The sequence below is a fragment of the Chrysemys picta genome, chromosome 2, assembly GCF_011386835.1.
Source record: "Chrysemys picta bellii isolate R12L10 chromosome 2, ASM1138683v2, whole genome shotgun sequence".
NCBI lineage: Eukaryota > Metazoa > Chordata > Testudines > Emydidae > Chrysemys > Chrysemys picta.
In genome coordinates this window covers 151,399,021-151,419,076 of record NC_088792.1, presented here as the reverse complement: position 1 = coordinate 151,419,076, position 20,056 = coordinate 151,399,021, and the positions used below count along the sequence as shown (strand labels likewise).

Genomic DNA, 20,056 nt, shown 5'->3' with positions numbered 1-20,056 from the left:
ATGTTATTCTGTATCCACAAAAACAACGAGGAGTCCGGTGGCACCTTAAAGACTAACAGATTTATTTGGGCATAAGCATCAGAAGAAGTGTGGGTTTTTTTTTTTTTTTTTGTTAACCCACAAAAGCTTATGCTCTAATAAATCTGTTAGTCTTTAAGGTGCCACCGGACTCCTCATTGTTCTAGTTAAATATGCAACTCTGTGTTATAATGGGGAAGAGATCTTCCTGATCTTAGTTAAGAATCAAGGTTTGCCCTGAAGCATTAGGATTCATGGTCCTTGTCACTTTTACCCTAGTTTAGTTATATACTGGAGGGTGAAATTCACCCCTATGTACAAGGCCCCACTCAAAGCCCTGTGCATCAGTTAAGCGCTTTTGCAGTCTTTCCAGCAAAGGATTGATTTCCCCCCACTCCCCCCAATAAATCCTCTTTGGAACTTGCTGAGCTTTTTGCCTCAATTATGTTAAATGATGCTTGAAACTTTTGCATATGATGCCTGTACATCATTGTAATGGACAGATTAAAAATGCTTACAATAGGTGTTCTTTTCTGCCACTCTCTAAATTAAGCTGAAGAAACCCTGCTACTTCCAGTATTAACTTGACAAAACAATCAGTTAAATGCCTTAAATACAGAACCATAATCTCTGCTGACTCACACAATACCCTATGGCTGAACCATTTCTAAAATGCATACTTAGGGGCTTTATAAAAATCTGTTCTGTTTGTATAAATGATTTCATGGATCCTTTAGCACTATAATAGCTGGGGGGGAGGGGGATTTTAAAGAGTGTATTATCTCCTCAGTGACCTCAAACCCTAAACACAAATCAGTACTCAGGAGGTTCAATTCTACATGAGTCATAGCCAAAGGAAAGGTTTGCATGAACCCCTGTAGTGAAACAGAAGTTCACACGACTTATTCTTGCATTGCAGGAGTTGCAGATGCCATTTGTTGTGTGATAGGCTTCCAGTTCCTCCTTCTGGGTTGGTATCGTGGACGGATTATCTCTGCATTAGGCCATCATATTCCAAACAAGCAGGCCGAGTCACCTGAAGTTAGAGCTGTGGGGCCTGATTCTTCATTGACTTGCAACTTATGTTGTCCTGTATACCTGGGGACAATGGGTGTAAAATGCTTCCAGTTGCATGACGGAGTAGAGCGCTCTCATTGTGGTGTACAACCGTAAATGACAGCACGAGGGGTCAGGCCCTTCTTCTTAACTCTGATTTCTTCTTCACGTAGTGTTCCTACAGGTGCTCCACTCTAGGTGTGCTAGTGCCCCCTGCGTCTTCAATCAGAGATTGCTCATACCAGTGTCCATTTGGCCTGCGCACGCGTGCTGGTCAGCCTTGTGCCCTGTGCCATTGTTGTATAGAATCACTCTGTTTCTTCTCAACTGCCTCGGCCTGAGACTGAGCTCTGGCAACTGTCCCATTTCCCCAACTTTTCCTCTTCTCTTATTAATAACACATGCCCAACCGCCAGAGGAAGAGGATGATCAGCAGGAGGGAGAAAAGCTGCAAACATTTCTTTAAATGGAATTGCAACCCTTCTGTTAAACTTGTGGCTTGAGTAAAACCATTAGCATCTTAATCATCCCTTAATTTAATTTAATGGGCGATATAAATATTTAATTAAAAATCAAACAATTGGTGAGAGAGAACAGAGATTTAACAAGCGATGAATCTTCTTGACCTATAATTGTCACACTGCACAAAGCAAATGTGAATCTGCATTTGGAATAAACTACTAGGCATTTAATTATGCCAATTGATATGTAAATGTGCTCATGGAGTTGCAGATGATTTAAATTAAATACCTGCTTTTGCTGCCTTGTGCCAATTGAAGTAGAGAGTTTATGCAGCTAGAATTATTTAGCTCTCGGCCATTTAGCCACTGTCTTAAAGTCTAGATTTAATTCAGGATGCTGTAAATGGATGGTTCCACTGATCTAGGGTATAAGGTTCTTTCAATTGGCAAATAGTATGTCTCCGTGGTGCCTACAATATAAAATATTCTGGTGCACGTAGCTTCTGGAAACAGCTAAACATAGAAATGGTCACAGACAGCCTCATTATGAGAATGTGTCTTGCTTTAAATTGCTTCATCACACTAAACAAACAGTTACCTAATTTATAGGTGCAGTAAGTTCTTAGAGCACTCTTAAAAGTTTCTGGATAGCCGGGGAGAAGACCATTACTACCATGGGCCTCATTCTGACATTGAATCGCCATCAGAGCCCAGGCCTTAGGAAGCAGGAGCGATTTCTTCCCTGTGTGACCTTGAGCAAGTCTCTCTGTTCCTCAGTATCTTTATTGGAAAAATAGGGATAAATCCTTCCCTACCTCAGAGGGGGGTGGCGAGGATAAATTCTTAAACGTTTGTGAAGTACTATGGTGACAGGGTCGTGTACACAACATACGTTACAAAGACCAGTGTCCCAACACCTGGCAGCTTTACAGGCATTCTCAGGATGTACTTTGCCTTCTTCCGGATGAACACAAGTGGAAAAGACCTGCATCTTTATGCTGCCAGCAAAGAGATGCAGCGTGTGCACTTGTGTCTGTTCTAAAAACAGTGTTGATCATCCCATGAAGACATCCAGGGAAGTACTGGACACACAAAACACACACAATGAAAGCTGCTCAATATTAAGCCAAAAGATCTGATTTTTTTTTTAATTGAAAAACCTAAAAAACAATTTTGGCAATACAAATCAATTTTTCATTTAAAAAAAAACCCTAACATTATTTTGGTCAAAAATATTAATTTTTCACTTGAGAGTGTCTTTTAAAAATGGAAAAACATTGATTTTTCATCAAAAAAATCTATTAAACTAGGTTTTGGCCAAAAGAATAATTTTTTCATTTAACCTAAAAAAATAAAAACTTTTGGCAAAAATGTTGACTTTTCAGCAAACAATTTATTTTTAAAAATGTCTGGCAAAAATTGATTTTGCGATTAAAATTCTTGATAAAAGAATTGGCAAAAAAATTGCTTTTTCACTGGAAAAAATCAAATGAAATTTTAAGCCCAAAATATATATTTTTTTTAAACTGAAAAACCTCAAAAAATATTGAATCGTGGCAGAGCTGTCAGCTATGGCAAACCTGCGGCTTTATCTTGTTTGTCTTCAAGCTAATGATGGTCATTTAAAAAAATGCCCAGCAGTCTATCTTTAGATGTGGAAAAATCAGAATTAATATTTTAATAAACTTCTGCATGAGCGATTTCTTAAAAGCCCTTCCAGAATATCCTGCTAATTTTACCATCTCAGCAGGCTGCGTCTTCTCCTGTGGGGTCCCTGCGTGTGTCTCCTCTCACACCTTCTTTTTCAAATTCCTCTAGCATTCTTCTTCCCTATTCCCCAGCTCGCCCAACTTTTGATTTTCATGTCAGAATTAATTATGCAAAACAACCCCCCTCCCAAAGCCCCCTCCCTTCATTAATATTTCTGAGTGTTTGTGGCTGGTGGTATCTTGTCAGAAGTCAAACCACAAACATACTCTGGGAATAGGGCCTGCTGTTTAGAATTAGAGGCTTTGCTTTGAGCAAGCTAATAAGCTTTCTAAGCATCTGTAAAATGCTTTTTATATTAAACTACTGCTTAATTTGAAGTATCTGATATGTCAAAGTATTTTTGATATGTGCTCTAGGAATTGCAGGATGAGTCTTTGATGGGCTACCTCTGTCTCTCCCTTAATGTAGTTCTGTGCATAATTAAATTACCAAAAAGTAACTGGATAAAGGTTGGTAAGCAGTGTTAATGTTTGTAGAGGGCTTCTTTCCCATTTGTAGCTCCCTCGCTCCATTGAAATGTTCTTTATTTAGCCTGAGCCAACGCCACACGTACACTTGTGCCAGGTTCAAGATCCACACTTCAGGCTGGCATCTGCAGTTTGACTGTGAAATGGGGGAGGGAGGGCACTGGGGAGAGGAAGTGTACATGCTGTGGACAAAGGGAGCTGTAGCATTTTTCAGGTGGTCCCCCCCGCAAAAAATAACACTCTTTCCACCACGCTAAGGCCTCTAAGGCCTGGTCTACACTACGGGTTTAGGTCGACTTTAGCAGCGTTAAACCGAATTAAGCCTGGACACGTCCACACAACGAAGCCCTTTCTTTCGACTTAAAGGGTCCTTTAAACCGGTTTCTTTACACCACCTCTGACGAGGGGATTAGCGATAAAACCGGTCTTTGCGGGTCGGAATTGGGGTAGTGTGGACGGAATTCGACGTTATTGGCCTCCGGGAGCTATCCCACAGTGCTTCATTGTGACCGCTCTGGACAGCACTCTCAACTCAGATGCACTGACCAGGTAGACAGGAAAAGACCCGCGAAGGTTTGAATTTCATTTCCTGTTTGCCCAGCGTGGAGAGCACAGGTGACCCCGCAGAGCTCATCAGCACAGGTAACCGTGATGGAGTCCTCCCAGGATCGCAAAAGAGCTCCAGCATGGACCGAACGGGAGGTACGAGATCTGCTCGCCATATGGGGAGATGAAGCAGTGATAGCTGAACTCCGTAGCAGTAAAAGAAATGGAAAAGTATTAGAAAAGATCTCCAAGGCCATGAAGGACCGAGGCCATAACAGGGACACACAGCAGTGCCGCGTGAAAATTAAGGAGCTACGGCAAGCTTACCACAAAGCCAGAGAAGCAAACGGAAGGTCCGGGGCAGAGCCGCAAACTTGCCGCTACTACGCGGAGCTGCATGCGATCCTAGGGGGTGCAGCCACCACTACCCCAACCGTGTGCTATGACTCTCTCACTGGAGAAACACACAGGGAAGACGGTTCGGGGAACGAGGAAGATGACGATGGAGGTACTGTAGGTAGCTCACAGCAGCAAGGAAGCGGAGAAACCGGTTTCCCCAACAGCCAGGATATGTTTGTGACCCTGGACCTGGAACCAGTAACTCCCGAACTCACCCAAGACCCTCAGGGCACACAGGAGACCTCTGGTGAGTGTAACTTTGTAACTATTTGTAAACATTACAACAAAAAAAAGCAAGCGTGTTTAATGATTACTTTGCCCTGGCAATCGCGGCCAGTACATCTACTGGAAAAGTCTGTTAACGTGTATGGGGATGGAGCGGAAATCCTCCAGGGACATCTCCAGAAAGCTCTCCTGGTTGAAATGGGGTGATTTTATTAAGGGGACATTCAGAGGCGCCCGTTCCTGCTCTTCTGACCAGAAATGTTCCCCACTGTTAACCACGCGGTGGGGGGAGGGGTGAAGTGATCATCCCAGAGAATCGTGTGTGTGTGTGTGTGGGGGGGGGGGGGTTTAACTTGTGTTTGTGCCGCATGTTAACCGGGAAACCGCAGCCCCCTCCTTTTACATTGAAACCCCATTTTAAATGGACAACCCAATTCATCCTTGATATGGGAAATGCGCTGCTGTTTGCAACCTTTCCCGCATGTTAAGAAGGTTAAAAAAGCCAAAACACTGTGGCCTACGATGGCTGCCTGCAAGCCGAAATATGCGACCTTGTAATGAAAGAGTGTACCCATTGTTCTCTAAAATGTGTCTTTTTTAACCACCTCTCCCTTCTCCTCCGCCAGCTGCAAATGTTTCTCCTTCACAGAGGCTCGTGAACATTAGAAAGAGAAAACGTAGGACGAGGGACGAGATGTTCACGGAGCTGCAGATGTCCGCCCAGGCTGATAGAGCACAGCAGAATGCGTGGAGGCAGTCAATGTCGGAGATGAGAAAAGCCCAATATGAACGAGAGGAGAGGTGGCGGGCTGAATCGCGGGAAGAACAGAGCAAGTGGCGGGCTGAAGACGATAGGTGGCGTCAGCTTGCAGACAGACGGCAAGAGGCAATGCTCCGTCTGCTGGAGCATCAAACTGATATGCTCGAGCGTATGGTTGAGTTGCAGGAAAGGCAGCAGGAGCAGAGACCGCCGCTACAGCCCCTGTGTAACCAACAGCCCTCCTCCCCAAGTTCCATAGCCTCCTCACCCAGATGCCCAAGAACACGGTGGGGGGGCCTCCGTCCACCCAGTCACTCCACCCCAGATGATCGCCCAAGCATCAGAAGGCTGGCCTTCAATAAAACTTAAAGTTTTAAAATGCAGTGTGTCCTTTTCCATCCCTCCTCCCCCACCCATCCCAGGCTACCTTGGCAATTATCCCCCTACCTCTGTAAGGAACTAATAAAGAATGCATGAATGTTAAAAAAAAATGACTTTATTGCCTCTGCAAGCGGGAGGGGAGGGTGGGGTGGGGTGGGGTGGTTGGTTTACAGGGAAGTAGAGTGAACCGGGGCGGGGGGGTTGGAGGGTTCATCAAGGAGAAACAAACAGAAGTTTCACACAGTAGCCTGGCCAGTCACAAAACTCGTTTTCAAAGCTTCTCTGATGCGCACCGCGCCCTGCTGTGCTCTAACCGCCCTGGTGTCTGGCTGCGCATAATCAGCGGCCAGGCGAGTTGCCTCAACCTCCCACCCCGCCATAAAGGTCTCCCCCTTACTCTCACAGATATTGTGGAGCGCACAGCAAGTAGCAATAACAATGGGGATATTCTTTTCGCTGAGGTCTGAGCGAGTCAGTAAGCTGCGCCAGCGCACTTTTAAACGTCCAAATGCACATTCCACCACCATTCGGCACTTGCTCAGCCTGTAGTTGAACAGGTCCTGACTCCTGTCCAGGCTGCCTGTGTACGGCTTCATGAGCCATGGCATTAAGGGGTAGGCTGGGTCCCCAAGGATCACGATAGGCATTTCAACATCCCCAATGGTCACTTTCTGGTCCGGGAAGAAAGTCCCTTCCTCCAGCTTTCGAAACAGAGCAGAGTTCCTGAAGACGCGAGCATCATGTACCTTTCCCGGCCATCCCACGTTGATGTTGGTGAAACGTCCCTTGTGATCCACCAGGGTTTGCAGCAGCATTGAAAAGTACCCCTTGCGGTTTACGTAGTCGGTGGCTTGGTGCTCCGGTGACAAGATAGGGATATGGGTTCCGTCTATGGCCCCACCACAGTTTGGGAATCCCATTTCAGCAAAACCATCCACTATTGACTGCACGTTTCCCAGAGTCACTACCCTTGCTATCACCAGGTCTTTCATTGCCCTGGCAAATTGGATCACAGCAGCCCCCACCGTAGATTTGCCCACTCCAAATTGATTCCCGACTGACCGGTAGCTGTCTGGCGTTGCAAGCTTCCACAGGGCTATCGCCACTCGCTTCTCAACTGTGAGGGCTGCTCTCATCTTGGTATCCTGGCGTTTCAGGGCAGGGGAAAGCAAGTCACAAAGTTCCATGAAAGTGCCCTTACGCATGCGAAAGTTTCGCAGCCACTGGGAATCGTCCCATACCTGCAGCACGATGCGGTCCCACCAGTCTGTGCTTGTTTCCCGGGCCCAGAATCGGCGTTCCACGGCATCAACCTGCCCCAGTGACACCATGATTTCCACATTGCTGGGGCCTGTGCCTTGTGAGAGGTCTATGTCCATGTCAATTTCCTCATCACTCTCGTCGCCGCGCTGCAATCGCCTCCTCGCCTGGTCCGGGTTTCGCCTTGGCATGTCCTGGCTCTGCATATACTCCAGGACAATGCGCGTGGTGTTCATAGTGCTCATAATTGCCGCGGTGATCTGAGCGGGCTCCATGATCCCAGTGCTAGCTATGGCGCCTGGTCAGAAAAAAGGCGCGAAAGTAGTATCTGATGGACCAGGAGAAGGAGGGAGGGCCGAGTGACGACATGGCATACAGGTACAGGAACAGGGAGAAACACAAACAACTGTCACACAGAATGGTCCCCCCAAAGATTAAACTGGAAACCCTGGGCTTAGCAGGCCATTGATTTCACGGAGGAAGGGGAAGCAAATGAATACAGAACAAATCTATTTTTTACATCTTAAGGTGGCAGCCGACGGTGCAGCATGAGTGATAGCCTCTCCAGTACGACGATGACGGATACCAGTCATAAAATACCATCATCTGCAAAAAGGCAAGGGGCTGCTGCTGTGTAGCAATGCAGCCCCACGTCTGCTAGCCCCACGTCCGCCAGCACCCAGCATCGCCCTCGGCCTCTTCTGGGTGCTTAGCAGACAATACTGGGCAATTGGCAGAAAATAGTATATTACGACTGGTAGCCATCATCATCGAAACAGTAGCATGTCTGCCCAGGTGGCCATGATTGACAGCCACACCAATACGATGACGACGGGTACCAGTCATAATATACCATCGCCTGGCAAGGGGCTGGTGCAATGCAGCCCTACGGCTGCCAGCCCCATGGCTATCACTCATGCTACACCGTCTACCGCCAAAAGGCAGTTAGCAGCTGCTGCTGTGTAGCAATGCAGTCCCACGTCTGCCAGCACCCAGAGGACATATGGTGACGGTGAGCTCAGCTGAGCTGAGCGGGCTCCATGCTTGCCGTGGTATGTTGTCTGCACAGGTAACCCAGGTAAAAAGGCGCGAATCTATTGTGTGCGTTGCTGTGACGAGGGGGGAGGGGCCTGACGACATGTACCCAGAACCGCCCGCGACACTGTTTTGCATCATCCGGGCATTGGAATCTCAACCCAGAATTCAAAGAAAAGGCGCGAACCGCTTCTCGGCTCTCTGAGCTGTGGCGCAAACGTAGTATCTGACGGACTAGGGGAAGGAGGGAGGGCGGGCTGAGTGACGACATGGCGTACAGGCACAGGGAATTAAAATCAAGAACGGTGGCTGTGCATCAGGGAGAAACACAAACAACTGTCACACAGAATGTTCCCCCCAAAGATTAAACTGAAAACCCTGGGCTTAGCAGTCCGTTGATTTGACGGAGGGAGGGGGAAGCAAATGAATACAGAGCAAATCTATTTTTTACATCTTAAGACGACGGTGCAGCGTGACTGATAGCCCTCGGCATCTTTCTGGGTGCTTGGCAGCAAATACGGGGCGGTGTATGACGATGGTCTTCAGGCCTATTGCACAATCGGCTGCTCGGGGAAGACTCTGCTAACGTGCGATGACCCGACTTGTAATAGGACGGCTAATAGTCGTAATACACCATTTACTGCCAAAAGGCAAGCCCACGGCTGCCAGCACCCAGATCGCCGATGAAGGCTACCAGTCTACTGCACCGTCTACCGCCAAAAGGCAGTTAGCAGCTGCTGCTGTGTAGCAATGCAGTCCCACGTCTGCCGGCACCCAGAGGACATATGGTGACGGTGAGCTCAGCTGAGCGGGCTCCATGTTGTCTGCACAGGTAACCCAGGTAACCCAGGTAAAGAGGCGCGAATCTATTGTCTGCCGTTGCTGTGACGGGGGAGGGAGGGGCCTGACGACATATACCCAGAACCGCCCGCGACACTGTTTTGCATCATCCGGGCATTGGGATCTCAACCCAGAATTCAAAGGGGCGGCGGAGACTGCGGGAACTGTGGGATAGCTGTGGGATAGCTACCCATAGTGCAATGCTCCGGACGTCGACGCTAGCCTTGTACTGTGGACGCGGTCCGCCGACTAGAGCACCTAGAGCATTTTATTGTGTGGACACACACAATCGGCTGTATACAACCGATTTCAATAAAACCGGCTTCTATAAATTCGAACTAATTTCGTAGTGTAGACGTACCCTAAGGCAGTGGTTCTCAACCTATTTACCATTGTGGGCCACATCCAGTATTACCTGAATGGCCCTGAGGATGTCACATGGGCTGCAGCTGTGTGCTGATTGGGCTGCAAGTGGAGCGCGGGTTGAGAACCACTGCTCTAAGGACACAGCGACTAGGGATGTGGGGGAGGGACAGTGTGACATGATACTTCAGGATATACCCCAACATAACTGACTTTTTAAGTGTGTGAGGAGCTTAAAAACACACACAACCCTCCTACTGCTGCAGAAGTTCTGCAAGCTGTTTGTTGTGTTCAGCCATAGCAATCAGTTCACATTTTCAAGGCCATTTCTGCTCTCCTTCCTGTCTTGTAAAGTTCCCTGCATGGAGCGTGGGATTTTACACAGGGGAGCAGAATTCTACCCTTTCTTTACTAGTGAATAGCTAAGCAGACTTGATTCCATGCCTGTCATCCTCAGTTGGGAACAATTTTCCCCTCCCACCACACTCCACGTAATCAGGATACTCCACTAAGCAATTTGACCACCTGGGGTTGAAAATTGAATATTCAAACAAGAAAGTTGTTCCCTCCTGATGTTCCTTATCCGAAAAGAATAAAATCAGCCATGTCATTGCACCCAACTGAAACTCAGCTGAAATTTAAAGCAAAGGACCTTTCCTTAAACTTCTTTTCGGAAGAGCATGAAAAGGTTGCTATTCGGTGTGATAAAATGCGGGGACCCTATGTAGGAGTTGGCAGCGAAAGGGTTAGTACAGTCTCTGAGAAGAGATCACGGCTGCGTGCCCTTAATTCAGTGATTGTGAGAGTGGCAGAGACAGGCCAGCTGTGTTGAGTTAATTAATTTATCTCAAGCATGCCAAAAGCTGAGCTGTGAAGAGACAAGACTAGCTCATGGCTAGACAGCAGTGGGGGAAGGAACTGGTGAGGAAAGTCTTTTTGCATGTGTCCGTTTGTGGTTTCAGATTTTAGCTACACATAGGGTTGCCAACTTGGTAATATTTAAAAACTGGACACTCCAGCAGGAGTGCCAGAATCTCCCCTACCCCATCCCTTCCTGAGGCCCCACCCCTGCCCCACCTATTTCCCTCTCAAGCCCCACCCCTTTCCCATAGCCCCCTACCTCTTTCTCTGAGGCCCCGCCCCCCATCCACTCCTCCCCCCTCCCTCTCTGCTTTCCAGTCAGACACCTGTACTAGATCAGTACATCTTGCTGTCAGAAATGGGGGCTGGAACCTTTGTCGTACAACTCATAAACACATAGATCCACAGAACATGAACTAAAGAAACTCTTTAAACTACCGGTACTAATATGTCCCATATCCCCTCTCTGTGCAACTAGCTATTATGTTGCAATACAACCTCTTATGTGATGCAGTCAGGGAACAAAGTTACTAACAGGATGAAAAATGTTAAGTAGGGAGAGAATTAAATGTGCAAAGGGCTCTATGGAGAGAATACTTAGATCTCCAGTGTTAGCAGCAGCATAGCATTAGTTCACTAACACCAACACACAAACGTAAAAAGTAAATAAATAAAAATGGGGGAAAGAATCAGATCAATACAACAAATCATAATTGTAGCCAACAGCCATATGACCAATCTCATGGTTCATTGTGCTGCCTAGCCCTGTCTTCAAAGGGCTGAAATACCTATATATTAATAAATCCCATTTTTGGGGAGGGATTTCTCTACAGACACAATCTAAGAGCTGTCAGGGAAGCCAACAGCATATCTACATGCATCTCGCTGATAATGGCAGGCAGGATAAAGATGCTTTTATTTACTGGAGGTCGTGAGCTTGTGTAGAAAATAAAGGATTTGTGTTTGTTTAGAGCCAGCGGTGCCTTTTGTATCAGCTCTGCCTTAGAGATCTTTGTCAGCTTGTTGTTTGTGTGTCCCACTCCATATAGCAGAGTCCTGTGTTTCATGACTGTAGTGGGGTGGTTACCCTGCTCCTGAAATAAGAAGAATGAGAACAGCTGGGGGAAGCTGAGTGAGTAGCTGACCACAGGTGTGGCCAGCTCAATCAGGGCCCAGCTGGCCCTGATAAGAGAGCTGTGAGCCAGAAGTTGGAGGAGTCTCTCTCTAGTGTTGAAGAGAGAGACGGACCTAGCTGCCTGGGAGCAGGGTACCAAAGGTAGAGTAGTGCTGGAGAAAGGCAAGAGGAGCTGTGGAGTTCCAGCCTAGTAACTCCCCAGGCTGCAGGCCTTGTTCAAGGCCTAAAGAAGGTACTGGGGCTGCAGAGGTGCAGTCTGGGGTTAGGCAGAGGCAGCTGGTCCAACCTTCCCGCCCCCTCCCCCCCCATTGCCAATGATGCGTGGCCATTACAGACTGCAGTCTGTCCCAGTGAAAGGGGGCTAGATGATGACTGGCAGTAGCCACTGAGGCAAGGTGAGTATAGTGGGTTGGGGGTTCCCCTGGGACCTAGAGTAAAGGGGTACTGCTTGGGCAGAACCCCCAGGTAAAGGGCCACTGGGGTCTGGGAGGGACACAGGGCCTGAGGCAGGCAAGACACCGGCCAGCAGAAGGCACTTTGAAGCTGGAAAAGAGCTAATTCCAATATGACCAGGAGGAGGCGCTGTGCTAGTGAGTCTTCAAGGGGAAAAATAGTCAGGGCCAGCTCCAGGCACCAGCTTCTCAAGCAGGTGCTTGGAGCGGCCACTCCGGAGAGGGGCAGCACGTCCAGGTATTCGGCGGCAATTCGGCGGACGGTCCCTCACTCCACCTGGGAGTGAAGGACCTCCCGCCGAATTGCCGCCGCAGATCGCGATCGTGGCTTTTTTTGTTTTGTTTTGTTGTTTTGGCTGCTTGGGGCGGCCAAAACCCTGGAGCCCTTCATTATGGATGTCTTTTAAGTCTCTTCACTCCTTCTTCCTTGACCATCTAACTATAACAATGGCCTTTACACCTTATCTTTTCCTGATGCATACATTCCTCATTCACACAAACAATCTCTTACAGAAACCTTCAAAGGTATACAGACAGCATTTTATATCCAGCAGAATACATTGTAAATCAAGCCTTGCTAAATCTTATAACTAAAACAATTCACATTGGGGCTTCAGGCCCTCAACATTCCTCTAATTTCCTTAACATAGATACAATACAAGATTCTGTCTCTTACTTACTAAAACTTTAAAACAAAGAAATGTATATTTAACTAGAGTGCCTAATTTGTAATACATATAGGAAACCATAGTAGACATTATAACTTATCCTAAAACAAAAAGGTGATCATAATCAGTCATAAGGATTGTTCTGGTATGTCATTCCTTTCTGCTATTCAAAAAGGGTGGCTGACAGGATGAAATCAAATCATACATTAATTCTTATGGGACATTATAAAATCCTGCTCCTACATGCTGACTTGAACACAAAATGACTGTCTGTAGACAGCAAAGCCCTTAGGCCTGGTCTGCACTACGCAGTTAGGTCGACGTAAGCTGCCTTGCATCAACCTAGTTATGGAAGTGTCTTCACTTAAATTTGGCTCCTGCTGACATAAGTGCCTCTCTACGCCGATTTAGTAACACCACCTCCCCGAGTGGCATAGTCACGGTGGTTGTAATTAGGTCGATGCAGTGTCTGCCTGGACACTGCTTTGCTTGTGTCAACTGTTATTGGCTTTCAGGAACCGTCCCACAATGCCCCACCCGGACAGTACAATCGATACAAGCGCTCCTGGCAAGGGCGTGCATCGCTGACACAAGGAGGCAAGCATGCACACACAAGCAATTTAATATCTGTGATAGCTCTTGGGTTGACATACTTTTGTAGTGCAGACATGGCCTTAGATATTTAAAGATGCACTATGGAGCAAATAAAGGCAGAGGTTGCATACAAGAGTGCTAACTCTGAAGGTTCAAAAATCAAAAGTCAGGCGCCAGAAATCATAAGTATTTAAAAAATAAACTTTGGATTCTTATTTGCCTTCTGCTGTTTCAGGTTTTAGGGATCACATTTTCAAGCTTTTCTTTGTAATCACAAAGACTGGGAATATGTTGGTTTTTTTGTTTGTGTTTGTTTTTTTTTAAATGAAAGTTGAGATTCTCATGTAATCACCTGACTCCAGTAGCTGCAGCTTTAAAAAAAAAACACCAACTATTCTGAGATGGAAAATCACAAGACATGGCAACATTGCAGCCTAAACCTTGGACAGTGATCTAGAAAGATGGTGGTGGTTTGTAAAAAGGCATAATTTCTGTAGCCTTGTATTTGTCTTCTGTTCTTGGTATTTTCCAAGCATCTTTTTCACTTTGGTATTGTGCTATTGCTTCTTTTTGTTTCCCCAGATGAATGCAGTTTTCCATTCCAACATCCAAGAGGGGATTAGGCATTATTATGATGACCTGGATTTCAAGAACATTTTGGATTTTGTACAAGAAAAGGTTAGTTTTGCTGTGGTTTTGCTTTGTTTGTTTGTTTGTTTGTTTAAGTGTTGGCGTGTTATTGTAAAGATTGACTTGACACAATAATTCAGTCGCTCCTTCCAGAAGGAGCCACCTGTGGTTCATTAAATAGCAACCAAATAATCAATAAGGGGAATATTAATTGAAAACAATTATTGATTTTTGTTTTCCTTTGTGAAAACAATGTCTCATGAGTAGTAAGCTGTAATTTCTATAAGTGTGAGAGAGATTAAAAAATATATTTAAAATAGGTGATAATGTCCTTCCTACCTGGAATTCATTTCCATTTCAAGGAATGTTTTATTCAGTTTTCCTTAAAAATGCATCCGTCGATCAATTATTTTTGGTTCTGCAATGATCCAGACGAACCTGACAGGTGCTTTACAGTTGCAAATCACTCTGCTACTGAGGCTAAATATTCTTTTGGGTTAGTCTCATGTTTTTACCATGAAGAATCTCACACAGTTAATTTATGCACTCGCGATATATAATAGTGTGTGTGCACCCACTCCAGGAGAGAGCCCCTTTGTGCTTTGAAAGAATTACTTTTTAATCTTCACGTTTTCATGGATAATCTCTGTTAACTACTCATTGTTGTCAGTTTTTATCACCTGAAATATTTTTTATATTAACACAAGCTCTGATGCTAAGTTGTTGTGGTTTTTTTTTTTTTTTGTTTTGTTTTTTTTTGCTAAACTTCATGACTATTGAAGCCAAGCCTCAGAAATACAATACTTGATAATCCACTTTAGGGCTGGGGTTTACAAAGGAGCCTAACTCTTCATATGTACAAGCCCTTAGGGGCCCTACCACCGTTTAAATTTAGTAGTAGCTATGTAAATAAAATTTTCAAAAATACCTAAGTGACATAGGAACCCAAGTCCCTTAAGTTCATTTGAAAAATCCTATCCTACTTTTTTGTTAATTATCAAATAGTAATGACAGGAAGAAAGCACACCCCATCTGTCAGAGGAGGCAGTGTGGCGTAGGTGTTAGAGCAGTGGGGTGGGATTCAGGAGAGCTGGGTTCTATTTCCAACTCTGCTATTGGCCTGCTGGGCAACCTTGGACAAGTCACTTCCCCTCGCTGTGCCTCTATTTCCCCATCTGTAAAATAGGGATAATGATGCTTACCTCCCTTTGTAAAGCACTTGTAAAGCCCTATCTCTGTTCCAATTCAGGTAATTATTTTCTGTTTTCCCTGACTACTCTGCAATCTTATTTGGCCAAGGCATTCACTTTCTGTCCTGTATTTCTGTATAGCATTGCTGTAGGATCCATTTAATTCATAAGTAGGTGAGGTGATTATTAGGGATCGTGCCGAATGAAAGTAGAAGAATACCAGGCACTGTATTGTTTGCAGGGTATTTTATGCAGTCAAGGTACCATGGCTGCTGTTAAAGAGTCAGCATCTACCCACAGTTTCCATACAATGCAGTGTTTTACTGTACATAGAGTAGGAAGAATTGCAGGAATTCCGATACTTCCATGGGTAAATATTGATTTTTTTAAATGGAGACCTGTAATTGACAGATATATTAAGTATCTGCTAGCTGCAAACATGATACTTTCCTAGCAGGAGTTCAGAGGGAGTCACAAGAGCGTATATGACTAGTCACTGCTCATTCTACACTCCTCCATCTCTGTGTATCCTATTAGCAGAGGTGATCTGGCTTATTAGCGGCATGATTTAAAAAAAAAAAAGTCGTGGGCTTTGCTGGCAGCAAACATATCGTAGGGAGAGGTTTTCAAAGGCTGTCATCTCTGTAACTGGGAGTGAATGGCTCATGTTTTAGAAGTGAGGATAGTTTATGATCTTCATGGCCATGGTTTGAATGCTGCCCTGTTGACTGAACGTCATTCCCATTTGATACCATTTGCCAGAATTTGGGAATGGGAGACAAGGGATGGATCACTTGATTCCCTGTTCTGTTCATTCCCTCTGGGGCACCTGGCACTGGCCACTGTCGGAAGACTGCACTAGATGGACCTTTGGTCTGACCCAGTATGGCCATTCTTATATTATTATGATATCCGTTAGGTTGTTTGTATGAAATGCATTGATGGCATTGTCGTTCCTCCTGGATAGGTATTTATATCCTAAAACCTGCCTTCATTATTGCCTTTGCTGGGATTCTCAGCACAGAGGTCAAGAAAGGAACGAGGTATGGAGCGTGAACTATCTCCTTGTGTGTGTGAGCACCAGCTGAGGCACCAGTTGTGCAACTACTAGTGAATTGATTAGAGACAGGCTTCCACAGCATCTGCTGACCTGAGATGTGTGTGTGTTTGGTTTTTTTACAGGTATCTGTGTGGCACCCATCACTAGAGTAGCTGGGTGAAGTATACATGGACTTGTATAGAAATACCAAGTAATCCCTGTTTGCAGGGAGCTAATAACCTACAGCCTTAATGTATATATGTATCAGCCTTATGAGATTTCTCTCACTAATTACCACAGCAAGAGGGTTTTTGATAGGTGAATAGATTATTAATAGTTCTATTATCATCTTCACGAGAAGGGGAATGTGGGGGTGATGCAGACTTTGTGTCTCAGCTGGTACATTTTCATAGCTGTTTGACAATGTTGCTGGGTCCTGTGTTTCTTTAAAAATAGCAAGATCTAATATCTCCTGGTAGGTCTTTTAAAAATTGCTAAACACCTGATTGAGATGCACAACAGGGAATGTGGAAGCTTCAAAATCATGTCGTTCTGCCTCACTTTCTGACTACAGGCTCTGCTCACCTAGTCTCATGGGAAATGTGGTGTTGCTGTAGGGGATCTAAGGAAGGATAACAGCCAGGCAACTCAAGAGTCACTGGTCCCTGTCACAAAAAGGAACAGCATTCTCTTTTTATAATCTTGTTTGCTCTGGTAAAGGCATAACATAGAGTATGGATATTCATGAAGTCCTGTATCGGGGGTAGCCGTGTTAGTCTGTATCCACAAAAACAACAAGGAGTCCGGTGGCACCTTAAAGACTAACAGATTTATTTGGGCATAAGCTTTCGTGGATAAAAAAAACCTCACTTCTTCAGATCTGCATCTGAAGAAGTGAGGTTTTTTACTCACAAAAGCTTATGCCCAAATAAATCTGTTAGTCTTTACGGTGCCACCGGACTCCTTGTTGTTTTCATGAAGTCCTGAGCAGCAGATCTTCAGTTATGTGCCTCAATAAGTCAGTTGAATAAACTAGTCTCTTTTGCACTATCTGTAAGATATCTCTGCTGACTAGCTGAGTGACGTTATCTGTTTTTTTTTAACTCTAACTACTAATTAGTTCACATAGTGCTGCTCCTCTCTGCCCACTAATTACTCATTCACTTAAGCCTTTTGCATGGGAAGTTAATTGTTAAATGTTTCATTCTTTTCTCGCCAGTCCACCATTGTTCAGTCACACTTCCTCCCTGTTTCATGTTGACTTCCTTCCGTACATTGTGAATAGTTGTCATTAATCTCAAAGCAGAGGCATACACTCACAGCACAGTGAGCAGCTAAGCCACATGTGGGTGGCATGGGGAATAGAACTGCAAGCCAGAAGGGTCTGCCACTTGAGCTGAAGGAAGCATCTCTCTGTACCTGTCTTGTCTGTACCAGTGTTCTACTTGCTTTATGGATAAATAGAGGATTTGACTCCTCCAGGGTATCAAATGACACCATTCACAGGCTCCTGGCCATTTCAGAATGAGAAGGATCTTGTGACTTAAAGCATCTGAGTTCCATTGCTGGTTCTGCCACAGATTTTGTGTTTGACTTTATATGGTCTCTCTTTTGGCCTGATTTTCAAAGGTGCTGAGTACAGATGCTGACTAGAGGCGGACCAACTCTAGCAAATCAGGCTGTTAACGTCTCTGCAGTGTAGATTTCTTGTCTGCACAATGAGACTCCTCCCCTAGTTGACCAGGGTTTTGCAGCTTCATTAATTAATGTTTTTCATTAGCATTTGTAACACACAAGGCAGCCCTTAGAAAGAAGGGACTTTGAGAGTGCTGTTCGTTTTCAGCATCTTTGTTGAATGTAGGAGTGGTACCATTGCTGAATGTTTTATCTCTTAAAGGTCAAGCCTGGATTCAAATTCACCGGAACAGTCCAGTGCTGCCAAAACATGCTGTTCTGAGCATAGTTGAGTCTCAGAAGGTGCACAGAGCCCTGGTGACAGATTACTAGTGACAGTCCAGGATTGAATCTGGTCAGCACATCTTCATTGCATCACGTGTAGAATGCAGGAAGTGAGTTCCTTTCTGACTTGGTTAGCTTCTTTTCCTTGGTTTTTTGCTGGTTTTCGGACCAGTGAAGCTGGAAAGAGAAGTAATCCAAGGTGCTATTGCTGCTTCGTATTCTTTCCCCATCACTGCTGCTGGCAATGTGCTTTTAGCTCTTTGATTCAATTTGTTTCTTTAAATTAAATGAGTAAGAGCCATTCATCCACCAAACACTTTCACATAACTGGCAGTTCCTGTCCTCAGTTCTGCACTGTCTTCTCCTCCTCCATCCCTGGCTTCTCCACATATCTTCAATATTTTAAGCTTGAACTCCCTCGTTGTTTCATTTCTCAGCAATGCCAAGCACCTAGATTTGGCTAGCTAAATCTCCTGAGTGCTTTCTTATGAAAACAGGGATGGTTTCTACAAATCATTAGGGTTTTGCCATTGATGATCCCACGTATAGTTAAGGCTGAAAGAGAAAAGGCCTTGAAGGTCCCTGTTAAGCATTTTCTGATGACTGATCTCTTCTATTCCATCAGGGGGAATACACAGGACTTTTTTCAATATCCCTCTAGTGTTGCTTTTTTGGGAGGGTCAGATTTATTGCAGGTCAGTGAAAACTGGTGAGCTGTCCAGTACAAGGTGTACACAGCAATAGCCCCTTGAATGCACTCTCTACTTGCACTGCATCTAAGAACTTCACATGATTTGTCTACCAGTGGTACTATCGCTGGTGGACAAGTCATGTCAAGTTCTTCTGATACGTCAAACTTTAGCCAATAGATGCCATGGCTGTTCTTGTGGCATTTCCACCCTGACCAGAAGCAGGAAACATCAGAACATGGTCATGTTCTCAACTTCCAGTTCAGTATCACTGGATAGTTTGGAAAGCATCTTAAAACCTCTGTGCTCAGCTGGACATCTTGGGATTTTCCCGTAAGAGCTTCCGGTGCTGTTGGCTGTTCCACTGTTTCCTGCCTCCTCTTCATACTCCACCTGCTTTATATACCCCAGTGTCTGTTGTTGTTTTTTTAATTCATTCAAGCCTTCCCTCTGGATTCTATTTTAGGCAGCTCAGGCTAGATCTCCACATGTTACACGGGAGGTATGTAGTGTTTGCAAAAAATTTTACATTTGAGACTAAGTAATTTGACTGTAGCATAGTTTCCCTTTAAAGGGCACCCGATCAAGCATTATTGCATTTATTTCTGGTATCATCAGATGGAAATGTGGGAGCAATAGAAGTTTAAAATATTAACATAATAAATATTGCAACCCACAAGCTTGGGGGAGCTGTTCCACGTCCCAGTTTTCTAGATAGATACATCCTTGAATCATAGAATATCAGAGTTGGAAGGGACCTCAAGAGGTCATCTAGTCCAACCCCCTGCTCAAAGCAGGACCAATTCCCAGCTAAATCATCCCAGCCAGGGCTTTGTCAAGCCAGGCCTTAAAAACCTCCAAGGAAGGAGACTCCACCACCTCCCTAGGTAACGCATTCCAGTGTTTCACCACCCTCCTAGTGAAATAGTTTTTCCTGATATCCAACCTGGACCTCCCCCACCGCAACTTGAGACCATTGCTCCTTGTTCTGTCATCTGCCACCACTGAGAACAGCCGAGCTCCATCCTCTTTGGAACCCCCCTTCAGGTAGTAGAAGGCTGCTATCAAATCCCCCCTCATTCTTCTCTTCTGGAGACTAAACAATCCCAGTTCTCTCAGCCTCTCCTCATAAGTCATGTGCTCCAGACCCCTAATCATTTTTGTTGCCCTCCGCTGGACTCTTTCCAATTTTTCCACATCCTTCTTGTAGTGTGGGGCCCAAAACTGGACACAGTATTCCAGATGAGGCCTCACCAAT

The 20,056-nt window shown here is 45.2% G+C and overlaps 1 protein-coding gene across 7 annotated transcripts in view; it reads left to right on the top strand.

Annotated features, from left to right (window-relative positions):
- The window catches only part of LOC101942087 (tetraspanin-15-like), a 232,371-nt gene that overhangs the window by 87,887 nt on the left and 124,428 nt on the right, over positions 1-20,056 (top strand). For 6 of the 7 annotated variants that reach the window (XM_065584408.1, XM_065584409.1, XM_065584404.1 and 3 more), the window contains exon 4: positions 13,874-13,969. In XM_065584408.1, the coding sequence (XP_065440480.1) occupies positions 13,874-13,969 (96 nt within the window). Of the gene's footprint in view, positions 1-937; positions 4,965-5,568; positions 6,174-13,873; positions 13,970-20,056 lie in introns of those variants that run through there. The other variant, XM_065584405.1, reaches the window with a different exon arrangement.